This window comes from Jaculus jaculus, chromosome 12 (assembly GCF_020740685.1).
Source record: "Jaculus jaculus isolate mJacJac1 chromosome 12, mJacJac1.mat.Y.cur, whole genome shotgun sequence".
Taxonomy (NCBI): domain Eukaryota; kingdom Metazoa; phylum Chordata; class Mammalia; order Rodentia; family Dipodidae; genus Jaculus; species Jaculus jaculus.
Window position 1 is genome coordinate 40080877 of NC_059113.1, and position 21129 is coordinate 40102005.

General features: G+C 45.8%; 1 protein-coding gene across 2 annotated transcripts in view; it reads right to left on the bottom strand.

The window, feature by feature from the left end:
• The window catches only part of Usp43 (ubiquitin specific peptidase 43), a 79856-nt gene that overhangs the window by 48552 nt on the left and 10175 nt on the right, over positions 1–21129 (bottom strand). For both annotated transcript variants that reach the window (XM_004663140.2, XM_004663139.2), the window contains exons 3-5: positions 12195–12298; positions 4480–4572; positions 1017–1152 (exon numbers count right to left, since the gene is read on the bottom strand). In XM_004663140.2, coding sequence (XP_004663197.2) covers positions 1017–1152; positions 4480–4572; positions 12195–12298 — 333 coding nt within the window. The remainder of the gene's footprint in view (positions 1–1016; positions 1153–4479; positions 4573–12194; positions 12299–21129) is intronic.

Sequence of the window (21129 nt, forward strand, 5' to 3'; positions counted from 1 at the left end):
GTTCTGACATCAAACAAGCTACATTCACATCCCTTCTCAGCCACGTCCTTGGCATGTGACCTTGGGCAATTCACCTAACCCGTAAGACTTCTTTCTGACTAGCTATCAAAATGAGGATCACTGTAATATCTACTTTACAGTGTGGTTCTGATTAAACCAGTTCTAGGGACAAATGAATATAAAGTTCATAAGGTAATGCAGGTATGTAGTGCCTTCCTGTAATCCCTGCATGTGATATACTGAGGCAGGGGGAGTGCCATGAGTTCAAGGCCACTTTGAGCTACATAGCAAGTACCAGGCCAACCAGGGATATAGAATGAGACCCTATCTCAGAAAACAGAGAAACAGAGAGAGAAGAGGAAGAGGAAGGAAACAGGGGAGTGGCTGTCAGTAAGTAAGCATGACTACAGTTAGCTACTGTTGGATCACAATCACCTTCTTGAAAGACCAAGAGTCCTTTTTAAAAAATAGTCTTTAGGACTGGAGAGATGGCTTAGCAGCTAAGGCATTTGCCTGCAAAGCCTAAGGACCCAAGTTTGATTCCCCAGGACCCACGTAAGCCGGATGCACAAAGTGGTCCATGCATCTGGAGTTTGTTTGCAGCAGCTGGAGGCCCTGGTGTGTCCATATTCATTATGTCTCCACTAAATAAATAATACTTGAAAGAGTATGCACACACCAGGGAGTTCCAAAGAACTCCAGGCACATGTACCACTTCGTGCATCTGGCTTTATGTGGGTACTGGAGAATTGAACTTGGGCTGGCAGGCTTTGTAAGCAAGGGTATTCAACTGTTGAGCCATCTCCCCAGCCTTCAAAGTGTCCTTTTGTGGTCACCCTGTGTAATGCAGGGAGCAGTCAAAGCCCAGTCACCACAGACACCAGGGACTACTAACCAAACAGAAGCCCATGAGGCACGCTGGAGTCACTTGGGAACCACACATCACATTAGCCCAGACAGCCAGCTCACTCAGCACTCTGTCAGCCAGTGACGAGGTCCCCACAATTACATCATACCTCATCTGCCAGGACGCCTCCTTCCTCTGCAACCATTTTCCTGAGAGCAGCCACTGTGCTGAGGATGGGCACGGCCAAGCCAATCCGCAGGAACCGCTGGCTCTTAGAGGGGAAGACCAAGGTGACGCTCAGGAATCTGGAAAACAGGAAGGGAGCTACATCCTTAAAGGAATGACAAGAATGGCAACCCAGCAGCAAGGACAATGGGTCAAGCTTAGTGCTTAAATCTCTGTTTCCGGGTTGGGTCCCTGCACGTTAGGTACTCTGACACCAGGTGGCAGTGAAGAGCCAAATCTCCTGAACCACTTTTCCCCGGGGTTGAAAATGTGGCTTCACCATAGACACTCTGCTCTGCTCTCAAGGCTCTAATTGTTAAATAGATAATTTTAAACAAAAATTAAAAATACCCCAAGGTTTGAAAATGGAGCCAGTCAAGATGTTGTTTCTCATACAAATCAATCTTATTTATACTTTTTTTTTCCTTTTATTTTTTATTTTTATTTTTTGTTTTTTCCAGGTAGGGTCTCACTCTAGCCCAGGCTGACTTGGAATTAACTGTGTAGTCTCAGGGTGGCCTCGAACTCATGGCAATCCACCTACCTCTGCCTCCTAAGTGCTGGGATTAAAGGCATGTACCAGTATGCCCCTGGTTTTCCTTTTATTTTTTTAAATATTTATTTATTTCAGAGAGTACACACCAGGCTTCCAGCCATTGCAAATGAACTCCAGATGCATGGACCACTTTGTGTATCTGGCTTTGCCTGGGTACTGGGGAGTCAAACCCAGGCCATCAGGCTTTGCAAGCAAGTACTTTTAACCCTTGAGCCATCTACCCAGCCCCATTTTTCTCCTTTTCTTAATCAAACTTTCCCTTGCATATCTCAACTTCCGCTTTCCATTTCCACTAATAGCCCCACAGCCCACTTCTAGAGGAGACTGTTGACTCTCTTGTTAAGTACTTATTGTAATCACCAAGTCACAGGACTAATTAGTAGAGCTGAGACTAACTTGGGCAATCTGTCTCAGTCTTTCATCTTTTTTAATACATTTTCTCATATTTATTTATTTGAGAGAGAAAGAGAGGAAGAGGCAGGTAGAGAAAGAGAGAATGAGTACACCAGGGCCTCCAGCCATTGCAAACAAACTCCAAATGCTTGCATCATCTTGTGCATCTGGCTTATGTGGGTACTGGGGAATCAAACCTGGGTCCTTAGGCTTCTTAGGCAAGTGCCTTAACTGCTAATCCATCCCTCAGAGTCTTTCTTGAGCAGTGTTATCAAGAGTCTTAGTAGCCTTATCTGTGTTACTGAATAAGCCAACAGTTAAGATTTGACGTCGACAGCACAGGACTCCAGAGCAGAGAATTTGACAGGAAAGACTTTATGAGGATGTCTTCTCTGCATCTTAAAGATGCAGATGTCAACAAGAAGGGGAAAGGAGAGATGGGACTTAAGGAGGTGGGGCACCCAATGAGGAAACACCCAGGCTCCATGCCAGTGATGACTCCCCACACTGGAGCTCACTAATGTTCTATGACAGACATCAGGCAGCTGCCTTACTGGCCACGGCCACCATGGGCATCTGGGAAGCGGGCTGTACTATCTGCTTCTTGCTTTTAAAATATTTTGCAGTTCATTTTTGCATGTTCATATATGTGTGCGTGCAATGTGGGGGGACAGAACACATATGGAGGTCAGAGGGTAGTCTTGGGGTGCTTTTCCTCTCCTTCTACCTTCTTCCGAGTTAGGATTCCTCTCTTGCTAATGCTTCTTGCGAGCTTCCAGACTCTTCTGGCTCCACTTCCCACTGCTGTAGGCACATCGGAATCACAGGCACATGTGCTATTTTGCATCTGGCTTTATGTGAGCATTGAAGAGGGTCAAACTCAGGTGGGAAGGCTTTCAAGCAAAGAGCCTTTAACCACTGAACTGTCTTCCCAGGCCTGCTTCTCACTTTCATACTGCCCAGCCCACTGCTTCTGTCCTCACCTCCAGTACCACTTTCCTTCCATCTGTCTCAAACAAGCCTTTTCCTCTGTCTTTACTCCTCCAGGAAATCATTTCCCTACAGCCAGGAATGTTTGCTCATGCCTATAATGCAGCACTTGGGAGGCTGAAGCAGAAAGATCACCATGAGTTCAAGGCCATCACAGACTACAGTATAAGTAAAAATAAAAGGGGGGGGGAGAGGAAATCATTGTTCTATACCTTCACAAAGAAGAAAGGGGATTTTGAAGTTTGGTGGTAGCAGCAGGGCTAAAGAGATAGCTCACTCACTCGTGAAGCTTGGAACCCATGTAAGGCCAGATGCACAACGTGGAGCATGTATGTGTAGTAGTTGGTTTGTAGCTGCACCCATACACTCTTTCTCTCTCTCTCAAAATAAGTTGAAAATTTTTTTCTTAAAAAAAAAAAGAAATGTGGGGCTGGAAAGATAGCTTGGCAGTTTAGGCACTTGCCTGTGAAGCCTAAGGACTCAAGCTCAATTCTCCAGGTCCCATATAAGTCAGATGCACATGGTGGCATATGTGTCTGATGTTCATTTGCAGTAGCTAGAGGCCATAGCACTCCCATTCTCTCTCTCTCTCTCTCTCTCTCTCTCCCTTCCCCCCTCCCTTCCTCTCCCTGTCTGTAATACATAAAATAAAAATAAAGAGGGCTGGGGCTGGAGAGATGGCTTAGTGGTTAAACGCTTGCCTGTGAAGCCTAAGGACCCATGTTAGCTAGATGCACAAGAGGATGCACATGTCTGGAGTTTGTCTGCAGTGGCTAGAGGCCCTGGTGCGCCCATTCTCTCTCTCTCTATCTGTCTCTTTCTCTCTCTGTCTGTTGCTCTCATATAAATAAATAAATAAATTTTTTTTAAAAAAGAAAAAAAAATAAAGAGGGCTGGAGGGATGACTTAGTGGTTAAGGTGGTTTCTTGCAAAGCCAAAGGACCCAGGTTTGATTTCCTAGGACCCACGTAAGCCAGATGCACAAGGTGGCACAAGGTGGTCTGGAGTTTGTTTGCAGCAGCTAGAGGCCCTGATGCACCCATTCTCTCCCCCCGCCCTTCCTTCCTTCCCTCCTTCCCTCTCTCTTTCTCTCTGTCAAATAAATAAATAAAAATAAAATAAAGAAAGAAATGTGACAGGAAAAAGCAGCGGCAGTAATGTGTTCCGGACTGTCCCGTCTGATTCAACACGACCCTGTGCCAACTCCTGAACAGGCCAGAGACCCAAGCCTGGCCACAGTGGGGTCACACCAGGGTGTTCCGTTTATGTTCCTTCCTCAGCTAACGAAGGGACAGGGTTCCTTTCACTTTAACTGTCCATTCAATTACTGAGTGTCACCTGGCTACAGACTGGTTTCTGGAGAAATATTGAGTGAAAAACAAAAAAGAAGGAAAAATCAGCTGCAGGGTCACAGGGTCCCCAGGAAAGAGGAGGCAGGGGAGTTAGGGATACTGCGACACTCACGTACCTCGTCTGGCGCAAGGGGATGGGAAGGGACACACACAGGAAAGGATCAAAGGTGTTGCTTTGTTTCAGGCAGTGGGGACAAGTCAGGGAAGATCTGTGAGGACAAAGAACAGAGGTGAATGTGTAATCACACTTAAATAGTTTGATAACTGCCTCAAAAGGCTAAAATAGAATTACCCTTGCATTTCTATTCCACTCAGAAGAACTGAAAATGGGGTTTCAACTGACACATATGTATAAGTGTTCCCAGAAGCCCGGTTCATAAGAGCCAGAAGGGAGAAATGATTCGACTGTCCATCGACAGGTAAGTGGGTAAACAATACACGACACATCCACGTGGCCAAATACGACCTCCGCAGTAAAAATGAACGGAGTGCTCATGCAATGGGGACAAACCTCAAAAGACACAAAAGGCCACTTATTCTATTCTTCTACTTTGGGAAGTCTCTAGAATAAAGAAGGCCAAAGAGGCAAAACACAAGCCTGTGGTTTCCAAAGGCTGAAGGAAGAATGTATGGAGAGTGACTGCTCACTGGGCACCTTTCTAAGCAATAAAAATGCTTAGGAACCAGAGAGAATTGGTGGCTGCTTAGCACTGTGAACATGCATACCACCAAACTACAGTTTTAGTGGGTCACTTTAGCTGGATACAAACCTGCTAGTGGCAAAAACCTGTAGTCCCAGCCACTGAGGCAGAAGAAACACTGAGTCCTCAAGCCTGAGACCAGCCTGGAAACATAGCAAAACTTCACCCCCCCCCACAAAAAAAAAAAAATAGGGTTGGAGAGATGGTGCAGCAGTTAGGATGCTTGCCTATAAAGCCTAACAACTGGGTTTGATTCCCCAGGACCCAAGTAAGATAGATGCACAAGATGGCACATGCATCTGGAGTTCTTTTGCAGTGGCTAGAGGGCCTAGCATGCCCATACTCTCCCTCTCCCTCTCTCTCTCTGTTCTCTCTCTCCTCTCCTCTCTCTGTATCTCTCTGCTGACAAATAAATAAATAATTAAACATTAAAATAAAATAGGCCCGACATGAGGGTGCATGCCTTTAATCCCAGTACTTAGGATGCGAAGTAGGAGGATCACTGTGAGTTCCATGTCAGCCTCGGCTAGGGTGACACCCTACCTTGAAAAAAACAAACAACCACAAAAATAGTAGGTAGGGAGATGGTTTAGCAGGTAAGAGTGTTTGCTTTGCAAGCACTAGATCTTGAGCTCAATTCTCAGCATCCTCATAAAAAATTGCGTGTGACCACACATGCCCACAACCCCCATGCTAAAGAGGACATAGACAAGAAAATCGCTGGGGCTTTCTGGTCAGCCAGTCTGACAGGAAAACCATGAGCTCCAGGTTCAGAGCAAGATCATATCTTAAAATAAATAAGATTAAAAAAAAAATCAAAGTTGATAGAGGAAGACACTTGAAGTTCTCCTCTGGCCTCTATATGTGTGGGCACTTGGCAAGTACACACACACACACATACACACACACACACACAGAGAGAGAGAGAGAGCATACAATAACAAAATAAAATGGTTAACTCTATACATTATAGTATTTCACCTTTGGACGGGGTGGAAAGAGGACAGTTATGTCATATCTCCAGGCACCGAAGAAACACAGCACCCCACAACGTTCAACCTAAAGGAGTCTCAGGACCTCTGTTCTCTGGTTCTTGGCCTCTCTGTACCCCAGAAAGGATGGGGAGTATATCTGTTCCTATGAAGATGATGAGGAGCATATCTGCTCTCAAAAGGTGAGAAATGAGGACAGCCTGAATGTGACCAATAGGTCCAAAAAAGAGGACAGAGAGGCTCTGGGTTTAATCCTCAGAACCTCAAAAGAAAAAAGGAGTTGAAGGACTGAAGGGAAGACAGAAGAGGGAGAGCCTCAGCGTGCAGAAGCCTGTAAATTAGCTCCTAATTACACATGGTCCCCAGTCACAAAGAAGTCCGATACCATCCCAGGGAGCCCACCCATGGAAGTGGACAGGGATAGCAGGTCCCATTGCTCAGTGACCCCAGCTTGAAGCCATCCCTCATGCCTACCACTATAGAAAATCATTTCTCAGACCTTGGAAACCTTCACCTCCATGGGATCCCTAGCAAAATGATCTCTGTACTATATGATCCCTGGTACAATGTGTATTTTTTAAACTGTCACCAGTCCATTTTCAATGAACACCTTATCTCTATCATTTATTGTTGTCTCCAGGAGAAACCTACTGGACGGGCACTTAAAATCCTTAATACTTAATGAGCTCAAACGTGAGTTTCTGAGAAACACCTCCAGCCAGCCCAATTCACCCCACACCAAGTCAGGTACTTATCACCATGACTTCAGGTCAACTCCAGTCCAAACCCACCCCACAGCCACAGCTCTCACCAGTAATGCTTACAGAAAAGCCCTCCATGGTTAGCCTAGATTCCTAACTCCCTCCACCTCACACCTGTAAAGCCTCCAGCAAGTCTTGGTGACATTCATCCAAAACATACTCCAAATTGGTCATTTCCCCCCCCCATCTCCATTGTTCTGGCCAACAGCATTCCCTACTACAATGATTCCTGCATCCTCTCCTGTCTCCCTTCACCACCTACAACAACCAGTGTCCTCTGTTAAACTGGTGAGCTTGGCTGCACCTTCCTTTAACCCCAGCAGCAGCTTCCTGTGCTCTTTCCACTGGAACTATGCTGGATCTGACCACCACCCCAGCCCTATCTCTTGCCTCTCACCACCTGGCAGCCACCTTGGCCTTTCTGCTCCTTTCTTTTGCTTCAGTCTGATTTGTCTTGTTTTTGAGGCAGGATCTGTTTCCTTAACCAAGGCCAGCCTGGTACTAGCTATATAGCTGGGGCTAGCCTTGAATTTGTGGCATTCCTCCTCCATACCTCATTCTCCCAAATTTGAGGATTATAGGCTTGTGTCACCATGCCCACCTCTTTCTGTTCCTTGAACTTGGCTTTTCCATTCCAAGAACTTGTCATGATGATGCCTACCTCGGGCACTTTGATTTGGCTATCTCCTCTGCCTGGAATATTGGGTCCCCAGTACTTTGAGTGATGGACTCCTCTCTTGGCTCAAATGTCCATCTGAGAATGTCCACTGGTCTTCCTGACCACCTTATCAAATGTCACCCCACCATCCTTACCATTCCCTGAGCACTAGCACAAGTTGCTAGCTGACTGGGTGTTGTCTAACATGCCCCTCCCCAAGAGAATGTGAATCCCATGAAAACTGGGGTTTGATGCTACTCACAACATCTAGAAGAGAACAGAGGATGAATGAAACACACACAGAACAAATGAGGAGACTCCTCCCACAGTAGCCTCAGACACTGGCAGACACCAAAATCCTAAAGTGCTCAAAATCCTCATAGGAAAATGGAGCCATATGCGCAGACAGCCTCCACATACCCTCCAGCATGCCTTAGAGCACCTCCACATTACTTATACTACTTAATGCCACGACAATCCTATGAGAAGAGCTATTATATTGTCCAGACAACACGAAGAGTCTATATGCTCAGTGCAGATGTGGTGTTTCCTAATACTTTCCATGTGTGGCTGGTTGAATAGACAGATGCAAAGCCCATGACTACAGAGGGCTGGCTGTACATCTACTAGTAATTCTTTTTTTTTTTTAATCTTTATTAGCATTTTCCATGATTATTAAAAAATCCCATGGTAATTCCCTCCCTCCTCCCCCACACTTTCCCATTTGAAATTCCATTGTCCATCATATTACCTCCCCATCACAATCATTGTACTTACATATATACAATATCAACCTATTAAGTACCCTCCTCCCTTCCTTTCTCTTCCCTTTATGTCTCCTTTTTAACTTACTGGTCTCTGCTACTAAGTATTTTTATTCTCACGCAGAAGCCCAATCATCTGTAGCTAGGATCCCCATAAGTAATTCTTTCTTATGGAGAAGGAGTTACGATCCTAGTGATAGCCACTAGGCCACCCACACTAGTAGCCACTTAAATACCTGAAGTAAGGAAAAGAGAACGGATGACTGTGACCTCTCCCCGCCAATAAGCCCTCCCCTTCGATCCCCTTTCCCTCTTCCAAGTTCATCCTCTAGTTTTTGTTCCTCCTCACCTGTGTTGCTGGCAGCCTCTGCTTCCACACCTGAGGATAACAGGTATCTACTAGCTTCGAGGTCAGTAGATGGGAAGTCTACCTGGCTTCTTCGCTTACTTCCTACAGTATCCACACACTTCCCAGGGAATGAGCCTTCAGACACAGCAAGTTTGACTCATTTTGGAGATATTTGCATTAATAAATATTCTCAACAACCAAAAGGAGGAGATACAGAGCCCCATGGCCACTCGGGCAGCTTCCTGAGAACCCTCACTCCCGGCGGGGGAGGGGGCAGTAAGAAGCAGTGAGGAAACCCCTGGGCTGCACCCCTACTCCAGTGGAAAGCAGCTTCAGACACCACCTGGCCCTCCTAACACATCGTCATGCCCAGAGACGGTGATCCCTACCCTGTGCATTTCTTCAATGATGGCTGAGTGCCAAGGCACTTTTTTTTAATTGAAAGAGAAAGAACGCATTGGTGCACCAGGGTCTTCAGCCACTGGAAATGAACTCCAGATGCATTCATCCTCTTATGAGCATGTGTGACATTGTGCACTCGTGACACTGTGCAGCTGGCTTACATGCGACCTGGAGACTCAAACATCAGTTCTTAGGCTTCACAAGCAAGCACCTTAACAGCTAAGCCATCTCTCCAGTCACGGCAGTTTTAAGTGGCCTCCGACTACTCCAAGAATTAAAGTCCCCAGAAAGTATGAAAGTACGGAAGTACATGGATGGAAGTTTAGGGATTCTAGCAGACATTCAGTCTTAATGCCCTTCAATACTTGAAGAGAAGTAATCAAGAAAAGAAGACCACTGGGAAACCTTAAAGACGAGGAAGTGCCATCCTGAAGACTTGAGAGGCAAAACTCCGAAGGGATTTACCACAACTCCAGGAGAAAAACTGTATCCACAAAAGACAGCAAGACAGCCTGGCTTCTGTGCAACTGAAAATCACAACGGACCAACAAAGTAAGATGGAAAAGCAATGGAAGGGGAAGAATCACAAAGAAAGCAAAGGCAAGGATCAAATTTGAGAGGACAAAGGCTGCATCTGCCACTTATCATGGGTCCTTGCAAAAATCCCCCATCTAGACTGGAGCTCTCGCCTCCTGGACTCTTATAAGAAATAATACTGACAAAATATACTTTGTGCATATATAATCATACTTACAGAAATGTAGTTAGGGGTGTTGCTCAATTATAAACACTTGTCTAGCATGTGGACACCATGGGGTTCAATTCTCAACATTTCAAAATAAGTAATAAATAAATTATGGAAATTTAAAATATATTATTTAATATAGTTTATATATTCTAAATGTGCATTTTTTCATATTTTATTTTTATTTATTTATTTGACAGAGAAAAAGGGGGGCAGGGAGGAAAGAAGGGGGAGAGAGAGAGAGAATAGACACGCCAGGGCCTCCAGCCACTGCAAACGAACTCCAGAAGCATGCGCCCACTTGTGCATCTGGCTAATGTGGGTCCTGGGGAATCGAACCTAGGTCCTTTGGCTTTGCAGGCAAATACCTTAGCCACTAAGCCATCTCTCCAACCCTAAATGTGCACTTTGTTGCGGGGGAGGGTCGAGGTAGGGTTCCACTCTATCCCAGGCTGACCTGGAAATCACGCTGTACTCTCAGGGTGGCCTCAAACTCATAGCCATCCTCCTACCTCTGCCTCCCCAGTGCTGGGATTAAAGGTGTGTGTCACCACGCCCAGCTAAAATGTGCACTTTCATTGCTACGTTATATATTGTAAAATATATTTCATACAAACATATAAATAAATATTTTGTATCTACTACATAAAGTGCTTGTTTAAAATTACATGTAAATAAATACATATGGAATCTAACAAATCTGATTTCACAGAAGTTGAGAACAGAATTGAAAAATAAAGAAGAATGGCAGCTACGAGAGGATTGGGAGAGGCAATAGATGGGGAAAACTTCATCAATGAGCACCAAGCCACAGACAGAAGAAAGAAGTTCTGTGTTCAATTGTACATGACTACAGATGATAATGTACTACACATTTAAAAGCTATAAGAGGGATCACCATGAGTTCGATGCCACAGTGAGAATACAGAGTGAATTCCAGGTCAGCCTGGGCTAAAGTGAAACCCTACCTCGAAAAACGAAAACAGAAACAAAAAAACAAACAAAAATAAAGACCCTACAAAAATGTATTTTGAAAGATTTACTCAAGGTAACAATAAATACTTGAGGAGACATTGTATAATGTTAGACATTAAATACATGTATCAAAACATCACATGGGACCCTATGAATATATATAACTTTTATGCTTTTGTTCTAGCTACAAAAAAAAAGTTGAAAAAGTTTAAATATGGATGTTCAAAATACACATGCCAGCATCTCACCTGGGGCAGGATTGTATGTTCCCAATGGTATCCCCTTAGGGCTCAATCCCACCTTAAGCTTATATTCATCCTTGTTCAATATGTCCCCACCTACTGGATTCTATTCTGCTTTCAGAGCCATCAGAAGACACACCTTGGGCCTGGGAAGATGGCTCAGCAGTTAAAGGCACTTGTTTGCAAAGACTGAGGGCCAGAGTTCAATTCCCAAGCAACCATGTAAACCAATGCAAAAAGTGATGCAAGCATTTGGTGACGAGAGGCCTTCGTGCATCCAACCCACGACCCCCCCCCACACACACACATGCACACATGCAGATATATTAATATTAAAAGAAACAGACACATCTCATTCAAAAGCCTGTGTCCTCTCCAGTCTCTCATGACTGTCAGTACTTTCCTTCACGAAACATTAGAGTTCTTCAAACATCTTGCCTTGTGTGTCTCTGTACTTCATACCGAAACACGCAAAGAGGCTGGCAAGATGGCCCAGTGGATAAAGCGCTTGCCATACACGCATGATCCACAGAAACCACAAAGAGCCAGGAGCAGAAGTGTCTGTAATCCCAGTGCAGCTACAGCGAGCCAGGAAGGGCAGACAGGAGAATCCCTAGCAGCTTCCAGGCCAGCTGGCCTGGTGAACAAGAGACCCTGCCTCAAATAAGGCCGAAGGTGAGGACCGACCCTTGAGGTTGTCCTCTGACCTCTGATATGCACCACGGTACTTACATGCCTGCATTCACACACACCAACACCTGCAACACACACACACACACACACACACACACAGATTAAAAAAAAAAAAAAAAAGAAATGCCCAAAGAGAGCACAGGCTTCCTGAAGTCAGAGACTATAATGATTTCTATATCCTCCACAAGATTTGAACTCAGGAAAACCTGTTCAGCTGGGCTCTCTGGCCATACAGAGCCAACAAGAAGTTTCCCGAGAGTTAGCTTGATGGCGCTGTGATAGCCTGGCCTCCACATCCATGTGGAACAGAACGACACTCTATCAGTCCTTCAAGGAGAAGCTGAAGGCCCAGAAGCCAAGAAGAAAAACTGTCCAGGTCAAAGACATCAGCAGTGAGTGATTAGCTGGAATTTATGAAAAAAGAGAGAGCACTTTTTGTTGTTGTTGTTTCGTTATCTCAGGGTCAAAGGGCAACAGGAGACGGTTGACTGGGCAATCAAGTATGAAGCACCCTTGGGAGCTTCATTCTCAGTCGTGCTTCCTTCTTACCTGTACTGTGCTTGGAAGTGGCTCTGCACAAAGCTCTGGCCTCCAGAAAGCGGAGCTGGTGATGGCAGGAGGCCCTCGGAGGCCTTGCCAGCTTCTGGGGGCAGCTGCAAAGACATAGAAAAGGAAGCATATGACATCGCGTCCGCATTACCCCGTCACACAGCTGCTTCCAGACCAAGCAGCACATCTTAAGCCCACGTCATCACTTCCTGAGCCTCAGTGGAGCAAGGGTCTTCAAAACACTCCCTTTACCTTCCCTCAATGCTCTCTCATTTTCCTATCTCCCAGAATCGCCGAGAGAATGCTGAAAGAGCAAAACTGAATGGTGAACCTTGGTGAGTCCTCCCAAAGCCTCAGCCTCTACTCTCCATGTTTTTATTTGTTTTTTTTTTTGGGGGGGGGGGTTCAAGGTAGGGTCTCACTCTAGCCCATTCTGGCCTGGAATTTACTATGTAGTCTCAGGCTAGCCTCAAACTCAAACCGTTCCTCCTACCTCTGTCTCCCAAGTGCTGGAATTAAAGGAGTGTGCCAACAACATCCAGCTCCCCCTGTTCTTAACGTATGTCCTGCTGGGGCCTCGGTGACAAGATGCTTCTGGTACATGGCACATGAGTGGGCATCTAGCAGCTCAAACAAGTCACACCAAATCTCTCCATGTCCACCTGCCAACCCTCCCATCCCTGCTCCCCGGGGGCTGCTTTCATGGAAACAAGTGCCTGCTGCCGTGGACCGAGCAGAGTATAAATTATACACCCTAAGCTTCCTTCACTCTGCACACGCCAGTCCTCCTGCACGCCTCTTCGCATTCTCGCGTGTGTCCATGTCCTGTGGCCACTGTAGCAAGTTATCAAAACGTGATGGCTTTAAGCTGGCCACTGTGGTACAATCCCAGCACGTGGGAGGTGGATGAAGGAGATCGGGAGTTTAAGGTCGTCCTCCCCTGCATTCCTCTCAATGCTGGGATTACAGGTGCGCTACCAGAAAAGGTAATTTATAAAGACCTGAGGAACGCTTGTTTAGATCATAGGACTGCAGGTTCGGAGTCCAACAGTCTGACAGCAGGCATCTTCCCAGCACCTAGAGCGGGCCTTCTGGCTGTACCACGACAGGGTGGCAGACATCTTGTCCTCTTTATAAAGCTAATGATGTCTGCATGGGGGCCCCACTTCATGAGCTCACATAATTCTATTACCTTCCAAAGGCCCTACTTCTAAATACTATTAACAAGGCTGAGGCTACTGCTCAGTGGTAGAGAGCTTGCCTAGCACGTGTGAGGAGGCCTGGGTTCAATTCCCAGTACTGCCAAATACCATTAATATGTGACTCTGTGAAGCACATTTCTAACACACGAATTTGTACATCATTCAAATCATAGCAGTTTTCCAACTCCAATAAGGTGCTCATGATTGTTCCTATTTGATAGGCATGGCTGGAGGGGCTACTGCAAGAAATGCTTACCTTGGTGAGCTGTGTATAGATGAGAGGTGTCCAACCTTTTGATACTGTGACACAATTTTGTCACTTACAAATGTGTTGGGCTGCATTCATTGCTATCCTGGGATGCATACAGCTCATGGGCCATAGGCTGGACATGCCGAATACGCGTGGTGGTTGTTACACAATGGGGCGGGGGCATGAATCTGACAGATTTTTTAAATTTTTTGTTTATTTTTATTTATTTATTTGAGAGTGACAGAGAGAGAGAGAGAGAGAGAGAGAGAGAGGCAGATAGAGAGAAAGGGAGAATGGGACATGCCAGGGCCTTCAGCCACTGCAAACAAACCCCAGATGCATGCACCCCCTTGTGCATCTGGCTAACGTGGGACCTGGGGAATCGAGCCTTGAACCGGGGTCCTTAGGCTTCACAGGCAAGCGCTTAACTGCTAAGCCATCTCTCCAGCCCAAATATTTTTTTAATTTTTTTTTTTTTTGGTTTATTCTGACAGATTTTTAACCATGGCAATAACTCCACACTCAAGGAAATTCTGGGACTTGAGCTATTCTCAGGTGAATAAAGATAAGTCTTGGGGGTTCAGGTAACAACTAAGTGACTTAGAAAAGAAGCCAGAAAGACACAAAGGGATGGATTCAAGACACCTTGTCTAATAGCTCCTAACTCAGCCGCTGGACAGGAGAAGGGAGGAGACAAACGTGACCAGCTCCTCAGCTCCGATCCAATGTGACTGGAAGAGTCAAAGGAGAAGGGGCGTGGGAAAAGCATATTGAGTTCAAGGGTAAGTCAAGGGCCAGGCAGAGAGGTCAAAAGGCAAACAGTTGTGGTGGTGTGGCAGCGTGAACTTGGATGCAGACTGAACACTGGGGATATTTTGGCGATGCAGGACTCAACCTTCTTGGGAGCCCAAATCCAGCACCTGTGTGGAGAGGTGCTGTAAGGAGCACTATCCTGTGAGTGAAACACAGAGCAGATTTCTCTTCCTAGGAGACAGTAGGAGGGAGTCATGAGACCCTCACCTGAGATTACAGCCACTCTCTCCTTACCTCCTACCAGCTGTAAGTGATTCCGCCCCTCACTAGCAAGTGTGCCCATCCCATAGCCAAGGATGGCTATGAATGGGGCCCAACACAAAATTATAAACTTACTTCAAACATAAGTGTATTTTTTTTAACTCGATTGTGCAAATCTTGAGCTGAACTTTGTGGGTGATAATACCATGCCACAATGTCAAAAAGTTGGGCACACTTACTAGAATATATAAAAGCTGGAAGGTTAACTGAAGGAGGAGTCCATCTATATAGCTTTAGGGAGCTACTTTCAGAGTGGTACTTTTCAGTGATATGGCCGTTTGGGGGTCAACCACACTCCTATAAGTAACCCTCACCTATGCTGCTGTAAGTAAACCCAGTACACATGCTGGTTTGCCTGCTTGGATGGATTTGTTCCTCTAGTCTGTCATCGATGTCATCGATGTCCTACCTGGCGTAAGTAGATATTCACTCGCATCTCCGCTATTAGACAAGCTGTCTTGAATCCACCCCTTTGTGTCTTTCTGGCTTCTTTTCTAAGTTGGGCTCTTAGAGTGCTGCCCAGCCCCACCAAGGTGCAGGTCTATAAACTCATCCTCACGGAGGAGACATCACTATTCAGGAAGTGAGTCATGAGCAGAGTGACTGGAGGCTGAAAACACTGGTTCTAGCAGCCATGACCAGGCAAGACGCCTGAGCAGTTCCCACCTCCAAGACCCTCTCTTTCCAGAGCTTCTGGTTCCAGACTGCTTCAAGCCTGTCCTCCAGGCTTTCCTCCACTCCTGTGGGCTCCTCCCTGGCCTCTGACATTCCCCTCCAAGGTTAGCACAACTTGCTTGCTATTGCTTGCAATCAAAGAACTCACAGTGGATTCGTCTACATGGAGGTGATAAGGTTAGACACAGAGTAGCTGGGGATGAGGTCACCCAGGAATGGGGTGTGGGGGTTAAAAAAGTCCTTAAGTAAGGCAGGGTGAGAGCAAAAACAGTCATTCACAAAGCATAGACTATGAGGTCAGCAGACTGTGACTCTAGACTGCTAGCCAAGTGACCTTGGGTACCTCTCAAAGCTTGCTACTATGCTTAACAGAACAGCATCCCTCAGCATGGGGCTGTGGTGAAAATCATAAGAGGAGGCATGAGTCAGGAGGTATGGAGGCTCGTATCTGTAAAACTAGCACTGAGGAGGCTGAGGCAGGAAGATCTTTGCAAGCTCAGAGCCAGCCTAGGGGTGTGTGTGTTACAGTGGGAGGGAGGGAGAGAGAGAGAGAGATAGGCAAGATATGAATGATGCTCTTGTTTGCCTTTTGCCTAGCACACAATAGGTATTTAATACATATTAAGCTGCTGGTCCTGTCTCCAACCTCATTCCCCTCCCTGACTTTGCAAAAGTGGCATTTTTCTGAAAAAAAAAAAAAAAAAAGAACTGTCGAAAAAATTGTTTATGTGTTACTGTTTATAGGGTAGTAAAAACATAGCCTTTTGCAGGATGGAAACATTTGAGAATTGTTAAAGTAATGGAAAAGAAAGTGGTCCTTATGTTTTCTATTGCAGTTACAAATAAATCTAGCTATATGGCTTTCCTCTGTCCTTCAGACAGAAATAACTTCAAAAGGAAAAAAATCATTCACTGACACAGCGGACAGGAGCTTTCTTTGCTGGAAGGGGAAAATCAAATTTCCTCCTAAATAATCCCAAGGGCTCTGCCTCCTGCCTTCAAGTGCACATGGCCAGGCCTCCGTGGGCATCCTGAACTTCTGAGGAAGCTTCAGGAGAATCTTTGACCTGCACTAGGACAGAGAAAAGGACGTTTTCCTCATTTCCTCAGGTCAAAGTGAAGGCTAAGTAAGTAAGCTCCTTGTCTTGGCCAACAGCCACTTCCTGGCCTGGCCTGGGGATAGCCTGCTCCAGACATGTCTGGCCCGCCAAGGGACAGAAAGCAGCTGGCTTGGCCAAGGGACAGCAAGTAAGCGAGGTGTGGGGTCTGAAGCAGGCTGAGTGGTTGGCAGGCCCAGGTGGGCAGGAACTTGCCAGCCATTAGGAGTCTAGGTTTAGTTCTAGTACAAGAGGAAACCACTGGAGCAAAGTAAGCAGATGATGTCATCACATCCCGTTCTGAGCATTATAGAGGCAAATACTAGAAGCTGAGGGCCAGGTGTAGAGCTCAGAGCAGATGCAGAGAGAGCTGAGTTGATAAAGTGCTTGCCTTGAAAGCATGAAGACTTGAGTTCAATCCTCAGAACCCACCAAAAAAAATAAAAAAAAGCTAGGCATGGTGTTATGTTCCTAAAATCCCAGCACTGGAGGTAGAGACAGGCAGACTTACTGGCCAGGCAGTCTAGCCAAGTTGGTGAGTTCTGGACCAATGAAAGACACTCACAAAAAATAAGGTGGACAAGCGCCACTAAGAAATGATGTTCTCAGAGGTTGTCCTCTGGCTTCCAAACCAATGGGTACACATGTGTACCCAAAGACATGTGAGAGGTACGGGGAGGGGGGGGAGGGAGAGAGAATGGGGGAAGAAAGAGCACCAATTATGACAGCTTTTCTTTTTGTCTAGAACTTATGGAAAAGAATGACTGTCAGGCCCTTTTGGTTTCAAAATATCAACGTTATCTCAAAGAAAGGTTTGGAAGTAGCACACACTCATTAAGAACAAAGTTTCTAGAACAGGGCTTCTCAACAAGAGAGTGATTTTTTTCCTTCCTGGGAACATTTGCCAATGTCTGCACAGACTTTTGGTTAACAAAACTGAGAACCTTCCCTGATACCTTAGAGGGACAGTACAAATGCTGCTACTAGCAATAAGGTGGCCCTGCCCAGAAAAGAATCATCTGTCCCCAAATGTCAAAAGTACTAAAGTTGCCCGGGCAGGGCATGGTGGTGCACACCATTAATCCTAGCACTCAGGAGGCCAAGGGAGGAGGATTGCTGTGAGATTGAGACCAGCCTGAGACTACTTAGTGAATTCCAGGTCAACCAGGGCTAGAAAGAGACTCTACCTCAAAATAAACAAAAGAAAAAAAGTGCTAAAGTTAAGAAACCTTGGTACACAGAGGTCTGGGAAAATGGCTTAGCAATTAAAGGCACTTGCTTGCAAAATCTGCCAACCCAAGTTCAATTCCCCAACCATTCCTGAGAAGACAAGCAGGCATTTATTTGCAGTGGCAAAAAAGACACTGGTGTGCCCAAATATATATACGTATACAAATAATAATTAAATAAATACTTTAAAAAGAAAGAAATCTTGGTATAGAGTGGCACTTTCTAGATTTGGGGTCTGGCTCTCCCACTTACTAGCTGTGTGACTTAAGCAAATGACTTACCCTATCTGTGACCTTAAACCAAATGACTTTTCCATCTACCAAGGGAAAGGGAAAAAAAAAAATGAAAGGTAATTTGGAAGATATTGCTATAGTTTGGACCTGAAATGTTCTCCAAAGGATCATATGTTAAGGTTTGATCCCTAGCCTGTCACCATTAGGAAGTGAGATGTGGTACTTTGAATAGAATATATTCAATGTTTTATTAGTTTGTAGTTTGCATCTACAGCTACCTGGCTGGAGGAGGTGTCACTGGGTGGATCTTAGGGTCCAGCCCTAAGGTGTAGTGATGGGTTTACAATTTCAATATAAAGACATGCAAAGTGCCTGGCTCCTCCTGGGGTTCCTGAAGTGTGCTGTGTGGTTTTTGGCTTTGGGCTTCTCTCTGTGTGTGTGGTCCTGTGAAGGCAGGCCAGCTTCTTCTGCCATTATGGAACTTCCTCTGGATCTGTAGGCTTCAATACATATCCCTTCATCCATAACTGTGCCTGGTCTGGAAGTTCATCTCAGTGGACCTGAAGCCATCTGCTACATGGGACTTTAAAAGCTACTCATAAGTCTTAAGTCACAGGAAACATGCCTGAAAGGGGACTGTAAGAGTCTAGCCTTTTCCCCTATCTCTTTTGTGTGTGAGTGGTATGTGTGCAAGTGTGTATATTTATGTATGGTCGCATTTGGGCGTGTGTAAGCAGATAAGTGTGCATGCCTATGGAGGCCAGAGGTGAACTTTGCTCTCTTTCTGTCATTCTCCACCTTATTTTCTGAAAGAACATCTCTCACTGAACTTGAAGTTCACTGCATACAGCTTGTTCCCCTGGGATCCACCTGTCTCAGCTAGGACTACAGGCACATGCCACCATGCCTGACCATCACATGGGCACTGCAATCCCCAAGCCAGGAGTCAAACCTGCCCTCTCTGTAAGTTCTTTGGGAAATGTTGCTACATCACAGGTAACTAACACGGCTGTCTACCCCATCTGCTTTCCAGGTAGGAAGAACTCCTTGGCATACAAGGGACGTGGGATGGAAAACAGGATACAAGGCCTTTCCTACACAGCAGCAGGAAGCGGGATCCCCAAGCGGGATCCTCTCTCGGTGGGTAATTGAGAAGACATGAGAACCCAGTAAGAAAGGTCCAGCACTCTGGACTTGGAACACATGGGTCCAAACGCAATTTTATTTCCACCAAGCAAGAAGATGGGTGCCCCTTGCTGGGCACAGCAAAGCACACCTGTCATCCCAGCACTTGGGAGGTGGAAGCAGGAGAAGAGGGTCAGGAGTTCAAGGCCTTTTGCTCCACCGTGAGCTCAAGGACAGCCTCTACTTTATTATGAGACCCTGTCTCAGACCAGGGGATGGGCTAGGGAGATGATACAGTGGTAAAAGGCACTTGCTCCACAAACCTATCAGCCAGAGTTCAGATCCCCAGCCCCCACATAGAGCTGAACCCAAAGTGATGCTTGTGTCTGTCATCCCAAAGCACCTCCAGCAATGAGGAGTGAGGTCAGGAAACCTCCAAAGCTTGCAGGCCAGCTACTAGCCTTCCCAGTGGCAGAACAAGGCGGAAAGAGAGAATCAACACCCTAAATTGCTTTCTGACCTCCATGTATGCAGTGGTACACACACATAAACTTTTAAAAAAGTCACCCTGGGCTGGAGAGATGGCTCAGCAGTTGAGGCGCTTGCCCAGAAAGCCAAACAACCTGAGTTCAATTCCCCAATACCCATGTAAAGCCAGATGCACAGATGCATGCATCTGGAGTTGCTTTGCAGTGGCTGGATGCACCAGTGTACCCATATATTTTCTTTCCTGCTCTTTTGCTCTTTCTTTCTTCCTTTCTCTCTGCAGGATGTGATAGCACACACCTTCAATCACAGCACTCGGGAGGCTGAGGTAGGAGGAATGCTGTGAGTTCAAGGCTAGCCTGAGACTAAATTTCAGGTCAGCCTGGGCAAGAATATGACCCTGCCTCAAAAAAACAAAAAACAAAAATGTCACCCTGGTGGGGCGTGGTGGTGCATGCCTTTAATCCCAGCACTCAGGAGGCAGAGGTAGGAAGATCACTGTGAGTTGGAGGCCACCCGAGACTCTATAGTAAATTCCAGGTCAGCCTGAGCTAGAGTGAGACCCTACCTCGAAAAACCAAAACTCACCCTGAAGCCACAGGACATTCAATAAACACCTTGTGTGTGCATACACTTTAAATTTCAAAATGTGTTCACTTAGAGAAGACAAAGTAGAGTAGACCTACATTGTTTATCTGCTCAGTGTTGTATTCTTTGGGTCAACAAATGGTTCTGACTCTATGAAAGCCTTCTTAGCCTATGTGCAACCCCAAAGGCATGTGAGCCATGGGTTTCCAGTCAGATGATTCTATTCTGCTCTTCACAGACCCAGAATGAACATACAAGCCATGCTGGAATAACGGGGCTTCGTGGAATGGCTCTAACACCTCAGGCTTCAGTGAGTCAAAGAACATTAAGATGGGTCTCTTAACTATCACATGGGCAGAGCCAGAGTAAGAATTAAGCCAGAGAGATGGAGACAGAGTCAAAGACCTTATGACACTGTCTGGGGCCTCGGATGCAGCGCTTGTAACTGCGGGCTTTAAAAACCTACAAATGTCCTGTCTGTAAGTTTGACCCAGCTAAATTTCTGTCACTTGCAACTAAAAGTATCTGAAAAGGACCAATTAAAAATAAAGGAAGGAAGGAAGGAAGGAAGGAAGGAAGGAAGGAAGGAAGGAAGGAAGGAAGGAAGGAAGGAAGGAAACAGCTGGGTATGGTGGCACATGCTTTTAATACCAGCACTTGGAAGGCAGAGGTAAGAGAAGCACTATGAGGTCAAAGCCAGCCTGAGACTACATAATGAATTCCAGGTCAGTTTCATCTAGAATGAGACCCTTCCTTGAAGAAGGAAGAAAAAAACACACTATATATAAAAGAACAACCTGGGGGAACCACTGCTATCTTGTAATGGGTGATCCTCCTAGGTTTTGTTGGAGTGAGCATTGGTTTGTTTCATTTGTGTCCTTTGGTAGCTATATGGTTGATGATTATTTTAAAATAATTTGAGAGAGAGAGAGAGAGAGAATGAATATGGGTATACCAGGACCACCTGCCACTCAC